Consider the following 18,756-nt stretch of genomic DNA (forward strand, 5'->3'; position numbering starts at 1 on the left):
AAAAATACAAAAATTAGCTAGGTGTGGTGGCATGTACTTGTAATCCCAACCACTCAGGAGGCTAAGGCAGGAGAATCACTTGAACCCAGGAGGCGGAGATTGAAGTGAGCTGAGATAGCGCCGCTGCACTCCAGCCTGGTGACAGAGACTCCATCTCATAAATAAATAGACAAAAAGAGATAGCAGATAAAAGGATGCAGAATTTCTTACCCTTTAAAGAACTGAAATCTAAAAAAGAATGAAGTAATTATAAAGCCAAAGTAAATTACCATTATAACAGTATTACATTTTTAGAAAGTTCTTGCGGAGTGTGAGGTGAGACAACATATGTGTACTTTTGTAGAGTAACAATCTTGCATCCAGTGATATAGACATGAGCTAAGGAGGCTTCTAAACACTTACAGCCACTGTGGAGGCTCAGACACAAGCAGTCACATACTGATGAACTGAAGCCATTGCAAGGGAGCTGTGAGGGTTACATGACATCCTCAGAGGGCATAGATGAGCCAGTCCTTCCAAACTTGGGAATTAGCTACCATAGGCAGAAATGTTGTTATGTAATTTAAGGGAACTTGGCAATAAATGAAATAACAGTTAATCTATAATTTCTCCAAATCACTGATCCTTAAAGTGGGGTTCAGGCAGGCCAGAGTATGTAGACAATCCACTAGATTTTAGGGAGGAAATGCTAAAATCTATGTTTATGTTTAACTTATGTTTGAAATGCCTGTATATTTATTTTACACCATGTACTTAGTATATTGGTATTGTAGAATATATTAACTTACAAATAAATAGATATGCATCTTTCCGAAGTAAGTATAATTTTTTTTTAATTGCTGGACAAAATTTGGAGCCCATTATTTCTAAACCTACATATTTATTTACTAACTTTCATGTTGCATCTACTAAATCATGAATAAAATCCTGCCACAGTTGGTTAATATCTGAATTTGGAGTTGCACTGTTTCCTCAGTTTTTTTCATCTACAAATCCTTGTTTTGTGAACTGGACTAAAATGGCAATCTCATTGGCAGAAAGTAGAATAGTTTTCTCAAAGTTATTTCCCATACATTTTTATTAAACCTTTGCTTATTGTTTTTGTTTTCCAGTGTGTTCATAACAATAAAACAGATGAATAAGTAGCGAGTTAGTAATAAAAGAAACAGTAAGGTAAAATTTTTTTTTAGCTTTTCTGCCTTTTTTTTTTTTTTTTTTTTTTTTTTTTTTTTTTTACTTATATATTTTTTTTTTTTTTTTTTGATGGGATTAAATTTATCAGGTAAAGGTTTGGTAAGGTCTCCCTGATTCCCAAGATATGCTGATGCCTGGGAAAACTTGTGAAGATTATTTTGTTTTATGGCTCTGCTATCTGGTACCTGTTAATAGCACTTGGAAGAATAACAAATTATTTAGGCACAAATAAATGGACAGTTGTAAAAGCAGATTTTGAGAGTAGATAAGGGAAGGAAGTAAAGGCCTGAGGCAGCTAAAGAAGGGAGAAACTCCACTAAAAGATACAGAAAATAAACTTCCTCCTACCTCCCAGTTTTGCCTGAGGCAGACCCTGAAAATGAGAGTCTTAAGAGTTCAAAGAAAACTCAGAAGTCATTTAGCCCCACTGTGACTGAGGGGATTCTGAGCACAGGGGACTTTCAGTATTAAAACTGGGAAAAGCCCAGCAAACCAGGATGCGTTGGTCCTGCAACCTCTTACCTTCTGCAAGAACACCTTTTGACATGAACACATAGGCTATTATTGTTCCCAATTTACAGATGAGGCTGGGCGGTCAGCCAAACCTCTGTTAGAATATTCTTAGTGATGGGAAACTAGATAGGATTTCTATTGGATGCTTCTGCCTCAAAATGAACTATTTTCCCATCTCATTTACATTCATTGGTCCTTTTTATGTGAAAATCACATAGGACTTCTATTTGGTAAGTCTAGAAAATCAACCTGCTGAAAGGTCAAAAAAAAAAAAAAATTAAACAATAACCATATCTCTTCTTCCCTCCAACTCAAGTATATTCGTTTCCCATCCCAGTACTAACCAGGCCTGACCCTGTTGAGCTTCTGATTGCAGAAGAGACTGGGCTTGTTCAGGGTGGTATGGCCATAGACTGCATATTCATTTCAATTTAGCTCAGCACATAGTACCTGTGCTAGGCCAAGGAGGGGATCTAATACAGAGCATGGACAAATGAACAAATCTGGAAAGACTATTTGATAAATGCGTCTAAACACAGTAGCCCAAAATAGTGCCTCTTGGGGAATAAAAGTATAGTAATATAAGAAATAGAGGTGTGGATAACTAAATCCAGACTGTAGCCAGCTGTTTAAGTTCTGCTATAAGTTCCTATAGTTTGTTCAATCACTCATACTTGACAAGTTAATTCAAATTGGCTTGGTTATGTGGACATCTTCAGCTCAAAGGGTAAATGAAAAATTTATTCAAAGAGGCAAAATTGTACTGTAAAAGTAGTATTGCAAAGATAATTTTGAAGGCTGGACATGATGGCTTTCTACCTGTAATCCCAGCACTTTGAGAGGCTGAGGTAGGTGGATCCCTTGAGCCCAGGAGTTCGAGACCAGCCTAGGCAATATAGGGAAACCCTCTCTTTCGTAAAAATACAAAAAATTAGCCAGGCATGATGGCATGTGCCTGTGGTCCCAGATACTTGGGAGGTTGAGGTGAGAATCACTGGTGCCAGGGAAATCAAGGCTGCAGTGGGCCATGATCACGATACTATACTTCAGCCTCAGCGACAGGAGTGAGACTCTGTCTCAATAAATTAAAAATAAAAAACACAGAAGACAATATTGAGGGGGAGGAAAAACTCCAGGGAAGCCACAGCTACAATTATAATCCATATTCACTAACTATCATTGTTAACAAGGATATGAAACCAATTATGGTTAAATGTGCATAAGATGCTAAATTTAGCAGGTATGCAGTGGTATTGCAATATAGAATGAAACAGAAACCTAGAGTGATTTTTGGAATGCAAAGTAAAGAAGAGAGGCTACAATTAATATTAAAAATACAATTAATTTTGGTTGGAGTGGGCAATCACTTTACTTAATATTAGCCTGAAATGTACTTTAAGATAAAATAATCTGGCTCTTCTTTCTTTCCCTTTTTTTGGCTTAGGTTTCTACAGTGGCCAAATATACCAGATGACTGTGAAATTTCCACTTTACGTGCCTTAGTCTTGTGTATTAGAAATGAGAAAAAAACGAAATATAAGTGATCAAGTGTAAGGGTATACATCTTGATTAAGAGAATAGAATGAATTTTCAGAAATCTAGGAATAAATGCTCTGTATCAATAGAAACAAATTTAAGCTTACATCATGGCCAGCAGATTAAAAAAAAAAAATTCTACTGCTAATTCTATAGCATCAGTTTAACCTGCTTTCTGATTTTTTTTTAATGCAAAAGGTTGTTTAATTAATTTGTCTAAATCTATTGGGTATTTTGGAGGTTCGTATGGATGAACTTGGAATTGGAAGCCAAAACCAGAAAACAGCATGCTATGCATATGAGAAGTAAATAGATAGCATATAGTTTTTGTATTTGGCTTGGAATCATTTAATGTGATGGTTATCACTTGTGCCAGGTATTTTTGAAATCATGTAATTTTTCAAAGTGGTATCTAGATGTGGCTTTGGTCCCTGTAATCTTAGCCAATTATGGACCCAAAACTGCAGTTTTAAAGTAGGCTGGGTGTAGTGGCTCATGCCTGTAATGTCAGCACTTTGGGAGGCTGAAGCGGGCGGATCACCTGAGGTCGGGCGTTTGAGACCAGCCTGATCAACGTGGAGAAACCCTCTAATAAACACACAAAATTAGCCTGGAGTGGTGGCACATGCCTGTAATTCCAGCTACATGGGAGGCTGAGGCAGGAGAATCGCTTGAACCCAGGAGGCAGAGGTTGCAGTGAGCCGAGATGGCGCCATTGCACTCCAGCCTGAGCAACAAGAGCGGAAACTCTGTCTCAAAAATAAATAAATACATAAATACATAAAATAAAGTAATAAAATTGGCATATATACAGAATAGTTTAGACAATGGATTTTTATTTTGATTAAAAGTGTTATAGAAATAAAAAATAAAAGTAAAACCTTTTGGGTTTGAGTGTCAAGAAATTAAAAAATGTATACCATTATATTTCCACACTATTTAAAGTGCAAATGACAAACTGCCACATCTTAGAGTATCTTCCCAAGAGTAAAGAGACTGAGTACCATAGGAAAGAATAAAGTAAAGAAAGTGGGTATTATTGTTACCTTTCATGATTAGCTAGCTTAAGAAGCAAGAGAACCACAGAACTTTAGAGGGTTCTTTAAAATAAATTTCTGGTCTTTTAGTTGAACACATCTGATATCCCTGTTGTCTCTAAGATTTTTTTTTTAAATCTCATCCATCTTCCTCTGGTCTTTTCTCCTGATTATATTTTAGTGGTGTGAAGGACAGGCTATGTTCATTTCTCTACTTCTTTCCAAAGAAATTTTCTTTTTCTTTGAAAATAAGAAAACATCTTTCATTGGCTGGGGCAGGCTTTTAGGTTGGAGATGGCGTTATGGCGTTAGGATGCTTTCAGATTTTTTTTTGTTTTTTAGATACAGTCTCCTCTGTCCCCCAGGATGGAGTGCAGTGGTGTGATCTTGGCTCACTGCAACCTCTGCCTCCTAGGTTCAAGCGATTCTCCTGCCTCAACCTCCCCAGTAGCTGGGACTGCAGGCATGTGCCAACACGTCCAGCTAATTTTTGTGTGTATATATAGAGAGATAGATACAGATATAGATAATTTTTTTTAGTAGACACGGGGTTTCACTATGTTAGCCAAGATGGTCTCCATCTCCTGACCTCGTGATCTGCCCACCTCAGCCTCCCAAAGTGTTGGGATTATAGGCATGAGCCACCGCCCAGCTGCTTTCAGATTTTTTATTCAAGGCTCTGATTGTTTCATTTTGTATTTTATTATTATTATTTTGGAGACAGAGTCTTGCTTTGTCACCCAGCCTGGAGTGCAGTGGTGTGATCTCGGCTTACTACAACCTTCATCTCCCAATTCCTTCATCTGCCTTAGCCTCCTGAGTAGCTGGGACTACAGGCATGGACCACTATGCCTAGCTAATTTTTGTATTTTTAGTAGACACGGGGTCTTACCATGTTGGTCAGGCTAGTCTGGAACTACTGACCGCAGGTGATCCACCCATCTTGGCCCCCCCAAAGTGCTGGAATTACAGGAGGGAGCCACTGCGCCCGGCCTGATTGTTTTATTTTGTATTCTTGCTATTAGAATTATTCCATATATCAGGCCGGGTGCGGTGGCTCAGGCCTGTAATCCAAGCACTTTGGAGGCCAAGGCAGGTGGATCACCTGAGGTCGGGAGTTCAAGACCAGCCTGACCAACATGGTAAAACCCCGTCTTTAATTAAAAAAAAAAAAATGAATTATTCCATATATCAACATAGCTTGTTTTATTACAATAATTTTGATACTTTAAACAAATCAGTGATGCTAAGGAACGTCACTGAGTGTTGACATGTCTATGAAAGGCTTTATATAGAAATTAAGATATCTTTGTAAGGAATGGCAAAACAAAAGGTAAATGTGATAATAATATATAGTGTCTGAACTTGGTCATTGTGAATCTTTCACTGTCAGATTAAGATGTATGTGCAGTGTATGTTGATTATGGAAATGCATTATCCCTTATACATGCAGAATTATATCTTAGAGAATGTCTCCCCAAGATTTTTGCTACTGAAATCATCTTTTCAATTATATACAGGTTGTTGAAATTCTATCTCTTCAATATTTCATGAGAGAGTGTGTTGACTTGAAGAAGTTAGAAGTGGCAAATTCCCTTCCAAACCTGTTTTTCTGCTCTTACTATATCTCTAAACCAAACAGGTTGGATTTGCACTTATTCGCGTCTAGGTAAGTCACTAAATAAGGATAACCAGTTATGTAGGATGTTATTCATGAGTATAGGTAATTGACAATTCAAAAATCCAACCAGTGAACATGGATGAGATTTTTAAAATAAAACCCAAAAAGTCAGAACAGTTATTTATTGTGTTTAAATTTCAGATGAACTCTGAAAATTGTTTACAAAAGTGGATTCTTAATAACAAAGTATAAGACTAAAGACTATGACAGTCAATATAAGCATATGTCCTTCCAAATATCACAAAACAAGAAACAAAAGAGAAATCGTTTTAAAGTTCTTTGCTAGATACTGGTTTCTTATTCAGCTCAGATAGTTTATCAGACTAAGGTGTATACTTTAACCAAATATATAAACCAATTTAAGAGGAATTTAGGAGCATATTGCTTTTGATATAGTTATTATAAGTTAATGGTCATTTAACTATTATCCATTCCAAAGGTGGTTAGAAATAAACTCTCAAAAAAGCTTACTGTGTGGTGGTGGCCAAATCTTAACTTTTGCCCTTGAGTTAAATCTTAGTAACAGTATCCTTTGTGTCTGTGTTTGTGAAATGTAAGATTTGAAATTTCTTTTCACGTAATTGATTTTTCCTTTTTTGATACAATTCTTGGTATTTATCAGCATACACCATGTGCCAAACACCACACAATTTATACTAGATTAAAATGAAGAGGGCTAAAATTAACCACGACAATAACAAATTAGTTAATATTAAAGGCCACCATTTAATAACAGAGAGGAGAGATATGAACAAAGCATTCTGCTCAGCATTTTTGGTATGCATCTCACTCAGTCTTCACAACAACCATATGTAAAAGCTGTAAGTGTAACCCATTGCACAGATGAAGTAACTCAGTAAATTGCCAAAGAGCACCCACTTAGTGAACGGCAGGATCAGGAAGACAGCCCAGCAGTGTCTACTCTAAGCCTGGTTTTTAATGACCCACCATAAGCTTCCTGGTGCTGCATCTCATAGGGAAGAGACAGTGAACTCAGAGGGTGGGGGTGATGGTGTGGAGGATCTGGTGTCACAAAGGAGGTGGTATTTCAAGTGCATCTCTAAATAACCTGTTATCAGGCAGTTGAGGCAGGAAAAGAATGTTAGTCAGGGAAGTGGAGCACAGAGAAGTGTATTATAGGGAGGTTGTGGGGAGCAGGTCCAAAAGTGTGAAAAAGAAAAGCATGTTTGCCAAAATGCTTGTGCTATTAAGGTAGGTAGATGTGCCCTTGCAGAAGGCCTGGATACCATCTAGATTTCATCCTTTAGGTAGACACTGGGATAAAAGTAAGAGTGCAGTAAAGATGGGGCCTTAAATAATTTTAAGCACGGAGAAGCGAGTTATTGAATTTGTGCTTTAAAAGGTAACTGGCAGAGAAGTGTGGAAAGTGGATGGAAGAAGGCAGTGGTGGTGCTGGTGGTGGTGAAACTGGAGGCAGGGAGCCGCTTCCTTGTTCTCCATGAGTGATGATCAGGCTATCACCAAAGGCTGAGAGAAGTGGCAGTCTGAGTCTTGATGCATAGTTGAATGTAGAGAGGAAGGAGGTACATGATGCTCAGATTTCTGAATTAGGGAACTGGAAGGATGGTGCCCCTTCCTTGATGGAACTTTAAAAGGAACATGTGAGGTGAAGAAGTAATGCATTCCATTTTGCATGTGAAGATGCTGCGGTGGCTGTGCACCATTCCCTTGGCAGCTTGTCAAGAGGTAGTTAGGCATACCTGGGTGTCATTATTTTATTAATAGTCCTGCTCAAGAGCCCCCTTTATCTTTGCCCTGCCTTTTTTTTTTTTTTTTTTTTTTTTTGAGGCAAAGTCTCACTGTGACACCCTGGCTGGAGTGCAATTAGCTCAATATCAGCTCACTGCAACCTTCACCTCCTGGGTTCAAGCGATTCTCTTGCCCCAGCCTCCCGAGTAGCTGGGACTACAGGCATGTGCCACCATGCCCAGCTGATTTTTGTATTTTTAGTAGAGATGAGGTTTCACCAAGTTGGCCAGGATGGGTCTCAAACTCCTGACTCAGGTAATCCTCCCGCCTTGGCTTCCCAAAGTGCTGGGATTACAGGTGTGAGTCACCGCGCCCAGCCTCTCCTGCTTGTCTTATCAGTCAGCAAGTTCTGTCAGTTTTGCCTTTCCTTCCTTCCTTCCTTCCTTCCTTCCTTCCTTCCTTCCTTCCTTCCTTCCTTCCTTCCTTCCTTCCTTCCTCCCTCCTTCCTTCCTCCCTCCTTCCTTCCTCCTTCCTTCCTCCTTCCCTCCCCACTTCACCCTCCCTTCCTCCTTTCCTCCCTCCCTCCCCCTCCCTCTCCTCCTCCATCCTCTCCCTCCCTCCCTTCCTTCCTTTTTTCTTCTTCTGTCTCTTTTTCCTTCCTTCCTTCCTCTCTCTTTCGACAAGATCTTGTTTTGGAGGGACTGGCACAATCACAGTTCACTAAAAAGCCTCGACTTCCCAGGCTCCTGTGATCCTCCAACCTCAGCCTCTTGAGTAGCTGGTACTACAGGTGCACACTACCACACCCAGCTAATTAAAATTTTTTTTGTACAGATAAGGTCTCACTATGTTGCCTCCGCTGTTCTCAAACTCCTAGACTCAAGTGATTCTGCCACCTCAGCCTCCCAAAGTTTGGAATTGCAGGTGTGAACCACCTACTTCTTTAATGTTTCTTAAATCTTCACTTAAATAAATCTCTGAGTTGGTCATTTGGATTGCAGTGTGCAATGCCCCATAACTACAAACGCCTTAGTGTTTCTACTAGACCCTAAAAATCAGACTCAGGCCTGTATCTTTAGCCTTGTCTCTACCTACACCACTCTGCAGAGTCTGCACTCCAGCTCTTCTGAAGCAGCCACAGTGTGCTAGAGATTATGCTTACTCACTTCTGTTTTGAAGCACAAAGACATGTGTACAACCTCTGCTGCATGCCAGGATACACACCAGAAGAGGCAATGATGAGTAATATAGGGCTGACTTCCCAGGAGCGCCTAGTAGAGCATCAGAAGATTGTGACTCAGTGGAGTCATATTCATGTCCATTCATTGAGGTTCATTGACAGAAAAAGCTAGGCCTCTGGATGTTCATTTAAATTAAGTAGTCAATATCCTAATTCAGTGACTTGCAGAGAATCTGGTGGGTTATTTAATCATCATATAAAATAGGTGGTTCATGTACCCATGTTGAGGCAGGGAACCTAAGGACTTCCTAGAACTAAATTGAAAGGACAACCCTAACTTTCCAGACCTAAGTAACTAAAGGCCCAGAGGCCACTCCCTTTGACCTTTTCTGCCTAGCAGATGGGAAATTGGATGTCCGCAACAAATCAGACTAATTGCAGGTCCAGTCTTCATTCGGAACTTCACTCCAGCCTCTGAATGGTTGCTCCCTACAACAAGACTGCAGGGGAGTCTTCGTTTGCATGGAGTTATAACTTTGTAACTTCACTCCAGACTCTGATTACTTGTTTTTTGCAACCAATCAAATGTTTGCACAGGAGTGTTACCTTTATAACTTCATTTCAGTTTCTGGTTGGCTGCTTTCTGCAACCAATCAGACTGACCGTGGGCTACCTTCATTTACATGAGGTGAGCATGAAGTGGCTACTGGGAAACTTCTAGTGGGTACTTGGACCCAAGAAGATTCTGTATCCAGACCCTGGAGCCACTGCTCTGCCCGCTCCCACACTGTGGAGCGTACTTACGTTTTCAATAAATCCCTGTTTTCTTTCTTTTGTCGCTTTGCAGGGTGTGTTGTCCAATTCTTTGTTCAAAACACTAAGAGCTTGGACAACTTGCAGTCACAACCCTCTACCAGTGACAATGTTGTTTTATTTTACTGAGACTTCATTTATCAGTGTTAGACACAAAAATCATTTGGTCATGTGCTGCCATAAATAACTATAAAGTATGTGTGTGCCAATTTCACTTATCCTGGCCTGGATATCACCAGTAGTAGATCAAAAGTGAGGAAGAAACAGTAGCTGAGAGAAGCTGGAATCAGTAAAAATGTAAGAGTAGTTCCATCCATAATGTCTGCCATAATGGGCCCTATATGTGAAAAGTTAAAATAGCTTATTTAATTATGGAGGTAACTATTACACAAGCAAAACAAAATATATAATAAAATATTTTTTATGCTCAGAATTCTAAAAATAGCTGTAGACTGGAAAACCTGCAATTGCCTCATTACCATCTAATACATAGAAAGTCTAATACATAGAAACAGACCTGAAAATTTCAGTTGAGAAAACAGTTTGTAATAAAATAAAGATTTTATTCAGCACAGGCAAAACAAAAACAACAAAACAAAAAAATGTTTCAAATGGACTTTTTGTTAAAGGTGTCCAGTTCAGTCAGCCTCAATTACCCCAGAGAATTGTTTATATTAAAAACCAGCTGAGAATAGTTTGACTTGTAATAATCACCTGGAGGATATTCAAGCTTGTCAAGATTACTATGGAAAATCCCTGTGCTGCTTCAAAGAGACAGAACAAAGCTAAATAGCATCTGCCACCCAAATCTTGCTGAATAGAGTGATTTATCTGCAGGCCAGCTAGCTGGCGACGGGAGCGCACCTCCTCCCTTTTCCTAGCTGTCCCGAGTTTATTCATTCCTTGAGTCTGAATCCTGAGTGTAGGGTTTAAGACGTCGGGCCCCAGAATACATCACTGCACTTGAATTTTGGCTCCACCTTAAGGTAAACTACGCAGCTGTTTTGAGCCTCAGTTTCCCCGCCTATGGAAAGAGGATCGTAGGGGGTATTGTCGCAGGGGTTAAATGAGACTGCACGGAGCCTGGAGCTGTGCCCGGCGTGTGGTAAACACTCAACCTATGCGGGCTGTAACTGCCTGAGGAGGTTCCTTCGGCGCGCCACTTGGCCTTGTCTTTCTAAATATTAGCATAATAAATATAAATGGACCCAGAACGCGAGGGGGCAGGGGCCACGTGATCGCTCCACGAAAGCCACTTGTAGGGGCCTTTAGAGAGTTAGCAATAAGGCTGGAGAAGGAAAAGCCGGCACGCCCGCAGCCCGCGCGATTTCCCGCCGCGCCCGCGTCCCTAGCGGGAGGGCTCCGGGGGCGCCCGGGCCGCGGCGGCGGCGGCGGCGGCGCGAGCTGCGCCTCAGGGCCGGTGAATCATCCCGGCAGACACCGAGAGCCGCGGCAGCAGAGAGCAGCGCCGAAACATGGCTGAAGCGGGCACGGGCTTTCTGGAGCAGCTCAAGTCCTGCATAGTTTGGTCTTGGACGTATTTGTGGACCGTGTGGTTCTTCATCGTGCTCTTCCTGGTCTACATCCTGCGAGTGCCTTTGAAAATCAACGACAATTTGAGCACAGGTAAGGCCGGGGAGCCGGGCCCGCAGCGCCCGCCCCTCCCCCGCCCCGGAAAGTTAGTGCAACTTGCGCGGGGCCGCGGCCGGCGGGGGCGGGCGGCCGGCCGGCCGGGCACGCGCTCGGGGACGCGCCGGGGCCGGCGCACCGGACGCCCGTGGCCACCCGCCAGTTACGCGGCGGCTGAGGCGGCAGGGCCGGGCGGCTGGACGCGCGGGGGCAGCTGGCGGCCTTCACGGCCCCGCGGAGGAAGAGCTGCGCCGCTCACAGACCGCGAGGCGGGCCCGGGCCCCCGGCTGCCCTGCCGCGTTGCTGGGGTCAGGAGCCTCAGAAGGGCGGATGTCACGGGCGAGGGAGTTCCCGGGGACACCCCCTCGGGTGTCTGCGCTGGAACTCCGAGGGCTCCACGGAGTTAGACTGAGTCCTCCCTCACGCCCTTCCGGCCTTGGGTGGCGAGCGGCCGAAGTGTAGTCGAGAGGCGTCCTCCCGCCCGGCCGCGGAGGCCCGAGGGTGCTCGGCGGCGAAGCCCCCTCACCCGGCCGCGCTGTCCTGGCGGCGCCCTACGCGGTCCGGAGTTGCGCCTCGCCTGGTTTGGGTCTGCCTCTCTGGTTGGGTAGTGGGAAGCGGGGTTCCCGCAGGCACTCTTAGGAGTGTTTGGATGACGTGGCAGGTCACCAGACAGAAAGTCGAAGGGACCAGAGGGGAGACCGGAGAGCTGGAATTTCTCAGGGTCTCGGTTGCAGTTTTCAGTGATCTCTGCTGGTCTCCCTTCCCTCTGAAGCTACATATGCCAAGCAAGTGCCGCGTGCCTCCCATCCATGGTGGGTGGTTAATGCAGGAGGTAATTAGAACAAGATCCTAACAAACTTGCAGCCAGCCCACTGAGTCGTTTAAAAACACCCGCAAAGAAAACACGCCAGCCCTAACGCTCCAGAGAGTTCCAAAACACAAAATATATTTCTAACTAAGGGTTACAATGTGGAAATCCCAAGGTAGAGTTTAAAAATTTTTTAAATTTTAATGTCACAGTACTCTGGGAAATTCTTACAGTCCTGAAAATAGATATATACACATCTACATGTTGTTAATCTCCATACTCTGGGAGTGCAGGTCTGGAAATGCATTTTCCTCAGGTGTTTAGCTGCATTAAAATGCTTTTTAAAACGCTTGAAATAATGTACACATTTTGTTAGGAAACTTGTTCCTTTCAGATACTAACTTAAGTATCTTGGTAACTAACTTGAACTGTTCATGTTTACATTTGTTTCGTGGTATCCTTGGGATGGTGTCCCTGGGAGGTGGATAGGATTCAGCACTACAGAATTGTCTCACTATTTGAATAGGTGCTGCTCAGCCCTTTGGAGTGTGTCTTCAAAAAGACCATGGCTTTCTGACTTTTCATCTTTTTGGGTGGCTGCTGGTTGCAGTATTGTCTTTGCTTTAGACAAGTATGTCTCCAGGATACCTTCTGGTCTCAAAGTTCTATACCTTTAAGAAGTTTGAATTTTTGTTGTAATGGACTTATGTATTTGTTGGTAACAGTCAGTCTGTTTTGTGCAGCTGTAACAGGATACCACAGATGGGGTAATTTTTAAAGAAGAGATTTTATTTCTTGTAGTTCAGGAGTCGGGGTCGTCCAAGATCAATGGACTGGCATCTGAGGAGGGCCTTCTTGCTGTCATCCCTTGGTGGAGGTGGAAGGGCAAGAAAACATGAGAAAACAAGAGGGGTCCGATTTCACTTTTATAAACTACTCCCTCAATAACAAAATTAATTCATTCCTGAGGGCAGAGCCCCCAGGACCTAATTACCACTCAAAGGTCCCACCTTTCAACACTTTTGCACTTGGGATTAAGTTTTGAACACAAGAGTTTTAAAAAACATTGTTTCTCATTATTACACATTTAAAACTTTTATTTCATAATATACATTTGTATATCACATTTTCATCAGTTAGGTTAAATAATTATCCATGTATATGTGCAAGCGTCACATACCAGTGCTCTGGACAGATCAGGGAAGAAGCAAAATACCTGCTGGGAAAATTTGTAGTTGTTAAGGAAGGACATTGGTAGGCCTTCTCCTAGCAATTTTAAATCTAGCATTTCTCACAGATGCCTTGTTAATTTGTGTAGGGGCAGTTCTAAGAGATAGAGAAAATATGAAGGTGAATGTGCCATCCAGGCTGTACCTTGTTAGACGTGTGGTAGAAGGAGCCTGAGGCTCTTTTCCTGGTGATGCTGGACTTTTCAGTGTCATTTCATAATCAGTTTAGTCATAAAGGAAGATAAAAGGGAAAGCACACAGAGAACCCTCACCTCTCTGCTGTGTTTAGGAGAAAGTAGCAGGATTTGGGGTGGAAGGAGGACTTTGGCGTTAATTTTAAGACATGAAATTACAGCTGCAAACCATCCCAGAACAGTTTAGGTGTTTGAAGAGACAGTGGCAGATACTGGAGGCCTATTTTCTTCCCTTTTAAGTAACAGTGAGAAGTTATAGTAGGAAAATTGCCAAAAGATTGTTGTCAACTTAGTAATTCCCTCCTTTCCTTGCCCGTTCCCCTCCTCTTTGGGAAAAAGTTTATGTACTGAAGTTATTGTCAAGGAAGACCTAAAGAAGTCATTAGCCAGCACCCCCAAGAAGGGAGGCAGGAGCTAGCCTGGTCTAACTTGTCTTGCAGGGAGGTCTAAAACAGTTTTAATGGGACTAATTTCGCTGTTCTTAAGCCCTGTAGTGCCTACTCTCTGTGATGAAAGCAAGTGTGTTCCTGGAGAGGTCACTGACTCTGGAGCTACTTTGAGGGAGTTGCAGGTGGCACAGGCCTCCCTTTTCAAGGAAGCACAGGACACCATCACAATCAGGCAGCCAGGAGCCAGGGCTTCCATAGGCCCAGCTCTGCACCTATAGGGGGATGCAATCTGGTAAAAGTGTTCTGGAGTCATTCTTGGATATCTGCTTGGTATCTTCTCAATATCTTGACTATCTGTGACAATTTTTTTTTTTTTTTTTTTTGAGACGGAGTCTCGCTCTGTCACCAGGCGGAGTGCAGTGGTGCAATCTCAGCTCTGCCTCCATGATTCTAGCAATTCTCCTGCCTCAGTCTCCTGAGTATCTGGGACTACAGGTGCACACCGTTACACCACTACACCCTGCTAATTTTTTGTATTTTAGTAGAGATGGGGTTTCACTGTGTTGCCCAGGCAACCCACCCTCCTCAGCCTCCCAAAGTGCTAGGATTACAGATGTGAGCCACTGCACCTGGTCATCTGTGACAATTTTAATCCTCATTTGATCATATTTTGTGGTGAATGAGCTTAACTCGATTTGTTTTTTTTAATTTCTTAAATGCCTTCTGATGTACTGTAACAGGTGCTATGATAAGAAAGATGTGCGAGTTTGTAAAACCCAGGATAAATAAGGAGTTTACAACATGAATACAACTTCCCATATACAAGGTGGGGCTGGGCAAGGCTGTGAGAGCGTCCCTTGAATTGACCCTGAGAGGGTGAGGAGAATTTCATGATCGACGACTTGGAGGTGGACCTCCCAAACAAAGGCACAAAGCTGTGAAAGTGCAGGTCGGATTCAGAGAACTGCAAATCATGTGGAATTTAATCTAAAACAATAAAAAGGACTTCGATGAACAACCATGCCATTTTTAGCTCTTACGTTGTGTGTAGTTTTCCAAGTAAAAATGCTTTGAATGCTGTTTTTAAGGTGTACTACTTCCCCATTCCCACCAGCGTGGCTTGTGTGATCTTCATTGCGTTGGGCCAGTGCCATTTAGGGTAGGGATATAGTTGAAAGAATTCCACAGTATTCTGTTAAACCATACAGAGAAATCTTTGCATAGGCAACCACATCTTGTAGTGAAAAATGAATTTTAAAAAAGAAAAGGGAGAAAACAAATGTAATAGGAATAATACATAGTGGTTAGCTTTGACAATAGTTGAAGATCACGCAAGAGCTAAAAATGGCATGGTTGTTCATCGAAGTCCTTTTTATTGTTTTAAATTCCACATGATTCGCAGTTCTCAGAATCTGACCTGGACTTTCACAGCTTTGTGCCTTTGTTTGGGAGGTCCACCTCCGAGTCCTCGATCATGGAATTCTCCTCACCCTCTCAGGGTCAATTCAAGGGAAGCTCTCACAGCCTTGCCCAGCCCCACCTTTTCTGTTCGTTTGTTTTTTTTTTTTTGAGACGGAGTTCTCTTGTTACCCAGGCTGGAGTGCAATGGCGCGATCTCGGCTCACCGCAACCTTGGCCTCCCGGGTTCAGGCAATTCTGCCCCAGCCTCCTGAGTCGCTGGGATTACAGGCATGCGCCACCATGCCCAGCTATGTTTGTTTGTTTTTTAAGAGTCTTAGTATGTTACCTAGGTTGGACTTGAACTCCTGGGCTTAAGTGATCCTCCCACCTCAGCCTCCATAGTAGCTAGTATTACAGGTATGTGCCACCATGCCTAGCTGCTGATAACTGATTTTTGAGACTCTGCCCTTGATTTTGATAGAAGAGTTTAAAATAGTTTCATGATTTACTGAAAATAGAATGCAGTTTTACAAGGTTTTAAAAAGACCCCAAATTATATTACTTGTCAGTTTTCAAGTGAATTAATATCATAAAGCAATACTTTTCCAAAAGGGCAGAAAATTAATTGTATATTGGAGCAGTCATGTAGGATATTATTAAAATAGATGAGTATTAAAAAATAGCACCATAACTTATAGAGTGGTGTTGATGGCACTTTCTCATCTACCCTTTGTTATAAAGTTTTTGCTGCTGAATTTATTTATTTATTTATTTATTTATTTATTTATTTATTTATTTATTTTGAGACGGAGTTTCGCTCGTTACTCAGGCTGGAGTGCAATGGCGCGATCTAGGCTCACCGCAACCTCCGCCTCCTGGGTTCAAGCAATTCTCCTGCCTCAGCCTCCTGAGTAGCTGGGATTACAGGCACGTGCCACCATGCCCAGCTAATTTTTTGTATTTTTAGTAGAGACGGGGTTTCACCATGTTGACCAGGATGGTCTCGATCTCTTGACCTCGTGATCCACCCGCCTCGGCCTCCCAAAGTGCTGGGATTACAGGTTTGAGCCACCGCGCCCAGCCTTTGCTGCTGAATTTAAACACCTTGCAAGATATACCTTTTCCTAAAATGGGCAACTTTGCCACTTTTACAGAAAGCAGTGTAAATAATTTTCCAATTCTTTTTCTATTTGATGAAAAGCAAGCTTTCAAAGATCTTTGAAATCTGATTTTGTTCCTTTTGGAAAACAAATGTAATCTGATAGCCTGACCTAGGCTTAATGTTATTTATTTACTTATTTAGGAGACAAGGTTTTACTCTGTCACCCAGGCTGGGGTGCAGTAGTGCAATCATAGCTCATTGTAGCCTCAACTTCCAGGCTCAAGCAATCCTCCCGTGTCAGCCTGCCACCTCAGTATTAGTAGCTGAGACTACAGGTGCATACAACGCATGGCTAATATTTTTTTTTTTTTTTTTTTTTTTTTTTTTTTTTACGTTTTTTTTTTTTTTTTTTTTTTTTTGAGACAGAGCCTTGCTCTGTCTCTAGGCACCAGGCTAGAATGCAGTGATGCGATCTTGGCTCACTGCAACCTCCGCCTCCCTGGTTCAAGCAATTCTACTGCCTCAGCCTCCCGAATAGCTGGGACTACAGGCATGCGCCCCCATGCCCAGGTAATTTTTGTATTTTTTAGTAGAGATGGGGTTTCACCATATTGGCCAGGATGGTTTCGATCTCTTGACCTCATGATCCGCCCATTTCGGCCTCTCAAAATGCTGGGATTACAGGTGTGAGCCACTGTGTCTGGCCAAGTTATTTAGAAATCTTTTTGTGTTAAGCTGATAAATACAGATGTAAAACTCTTATATTGTTGACATGATATATAACTTAGGGTGCAGCTCAGTTTTGGCATTTTTTCCTGTTGAGAATTTTGTTCTAAATTTACTTAACATTTTGATTTTAACTTACTTAAAATTTACTTAAAATTGGATTTCCCTTCTAGAGGGTCTGGTTGCAGTTTACATAGGTCTTTTGTCCGTGTTGTTCCTGTTGGCTAAGATGTTCTCCCCTATCTGTAAATCTCATCCATCAGCATGCTGCCTTCTGATCCTTTCAGCTACAGGAAAGACAGGCACACCTTGGAGATACTATGAGTTTGGTTCCAGGCCACTACAATAAAGTGAGTCCTGTGAAATTTTTGGTTTCCCAGTGCATATAAAAGTTATAGTTACACTATATTGTATTCTAGTAAGAGTGCAATCGCATTATATCTGAAAGACCAATGTACATATCTTAATTTAAAATTACTTTATTGCTAAAAAAAAATGCTATCTGAGCCTCAGTAAGTCATAATCTTTTCACTGGTAGAGAGTCTTGCCTTGATGTTTATGGCTGCTGACTGATCAGGGTGGTGGTTGCTAAACGTTGGTGTAACTGTGGCAATTTCTTCAAATAAGACAACCATAAAGTTTTCCACGTGGATTGGCTATCCTTTCCAGAGAAAGATTTCTCTGCAACATGTGATGCGTCTAATAGAATTTTACCCACAATAGAACTTCTTTCAGAATTGGAGTCAGTTTTATCACCCTGCCATTGCTTTATCAATGATGTTTATGTAATATTCTGAGTCCTTTGTTGTTGTAATTTCAACAATGTGCACAGCATCTTCACCAGGAATAGATTCTATCTCAAAACTCCTTGCTCATCAGAAAGAAACAGTTCTTCATCTGTTCAAATTTACAGGGAATTATAACCATTCAGTCACATCTTAAAGCTTCACTTCTGATTCTGGTTATTTTGCTGTTTATGCCGTGCCTGCAGTTATTTTACATGAATTATGGTATGTATGTGTAATATATGTGGATCAGTGTTTATGTATATATACATCTTTTTTTGTGTACGTATGTTTTATCACTCCTTCTAGACTCTAGTTCTTCATCTTCTAGTGTAATTCCTTGTACAAGGTAGGTCCTTGTTATTCACTGGATGATTGAATCTCCAAGTTATAGTGTATTAGTGAGCTGGGATTGGAACAATACAGTTGATCAAACCCATTACAGAGTATGTGTCCCACCTAAGTTTGCAGCTTTAGATTGTGGTCAGAGGCTGTTACAAAATCTTATATTCTATGATGGGTCATATGCATCTAAAGCATGGTGGTTCAGTTTATGAATGTATAAAAGGACAATTTTTTGATTAATGTCAGCTTTGAGTTTAGAACGTATCCCAGACATATTAGTTGCCCTTAGTTATTTTTGGAGATATTTTTCTCAGCCATTAATAAAGCAATCCAAATGATGCATTGTTTTCTGACCTTGAGTTTTTGTATCTGTAATATAATAGCTTTACATTCATTAGGTTTCCTTCTAGCTATGGGATTCTGTGTCCTAGGGTGACTTTCAGTGAGTGCAAAGTGTAGCACCAAGAAAATTCATGGACTTAAT

At 41.7% G+C, this 18,756-nt stretch overlaps 1 protein-coding gene across 6 annotated transcripts in view; it reads left to right on the plus strand.

Annotated features, from left to right (window-relative positions):
• Positions 1-10,211: 10,211 nt before the first annotated feature.
• ST7 (suppression of tumorigenicity 7) overlaps positions 10,212-18,756 on the plus strand; it is a 300,125-nt gene continuing 291,580 nt past the window's right edge. For all 6 annotated transcript variants that reach the window (XM_017535062.2, XM_017535063.2, XM_017535069.2 and 3 more), the window contains exon 1: positions 10,212-11,290. In XM_017535062.2, coding sequence (XP_017390551.1) covers positions 11,140-11,290 — 151 coding nt within the window. In that variant the 5' untranslated portion in view covers positions 10,212-11,139. The remainder of the gene's footprint in view (positions 11,291-18,756) is intronic.

Source organism: Cebus imitator, unplaced genomic scaffold, assembly GCF_001604975.1.
Source record: "Cebus imitator isolate Cc_AM_T3 unplaced genomic scaffold, Cebus_imitator-1.0 Scaffold90, whole genome shotgun sequence".
In the NCBI taxonomy this organism is placed as follows: domain Eukaryota; kingdom Metazoa; phylum Chordata; class Mammalia; order Primates; family Cebidae; genus Cebus; species Cebus imitator.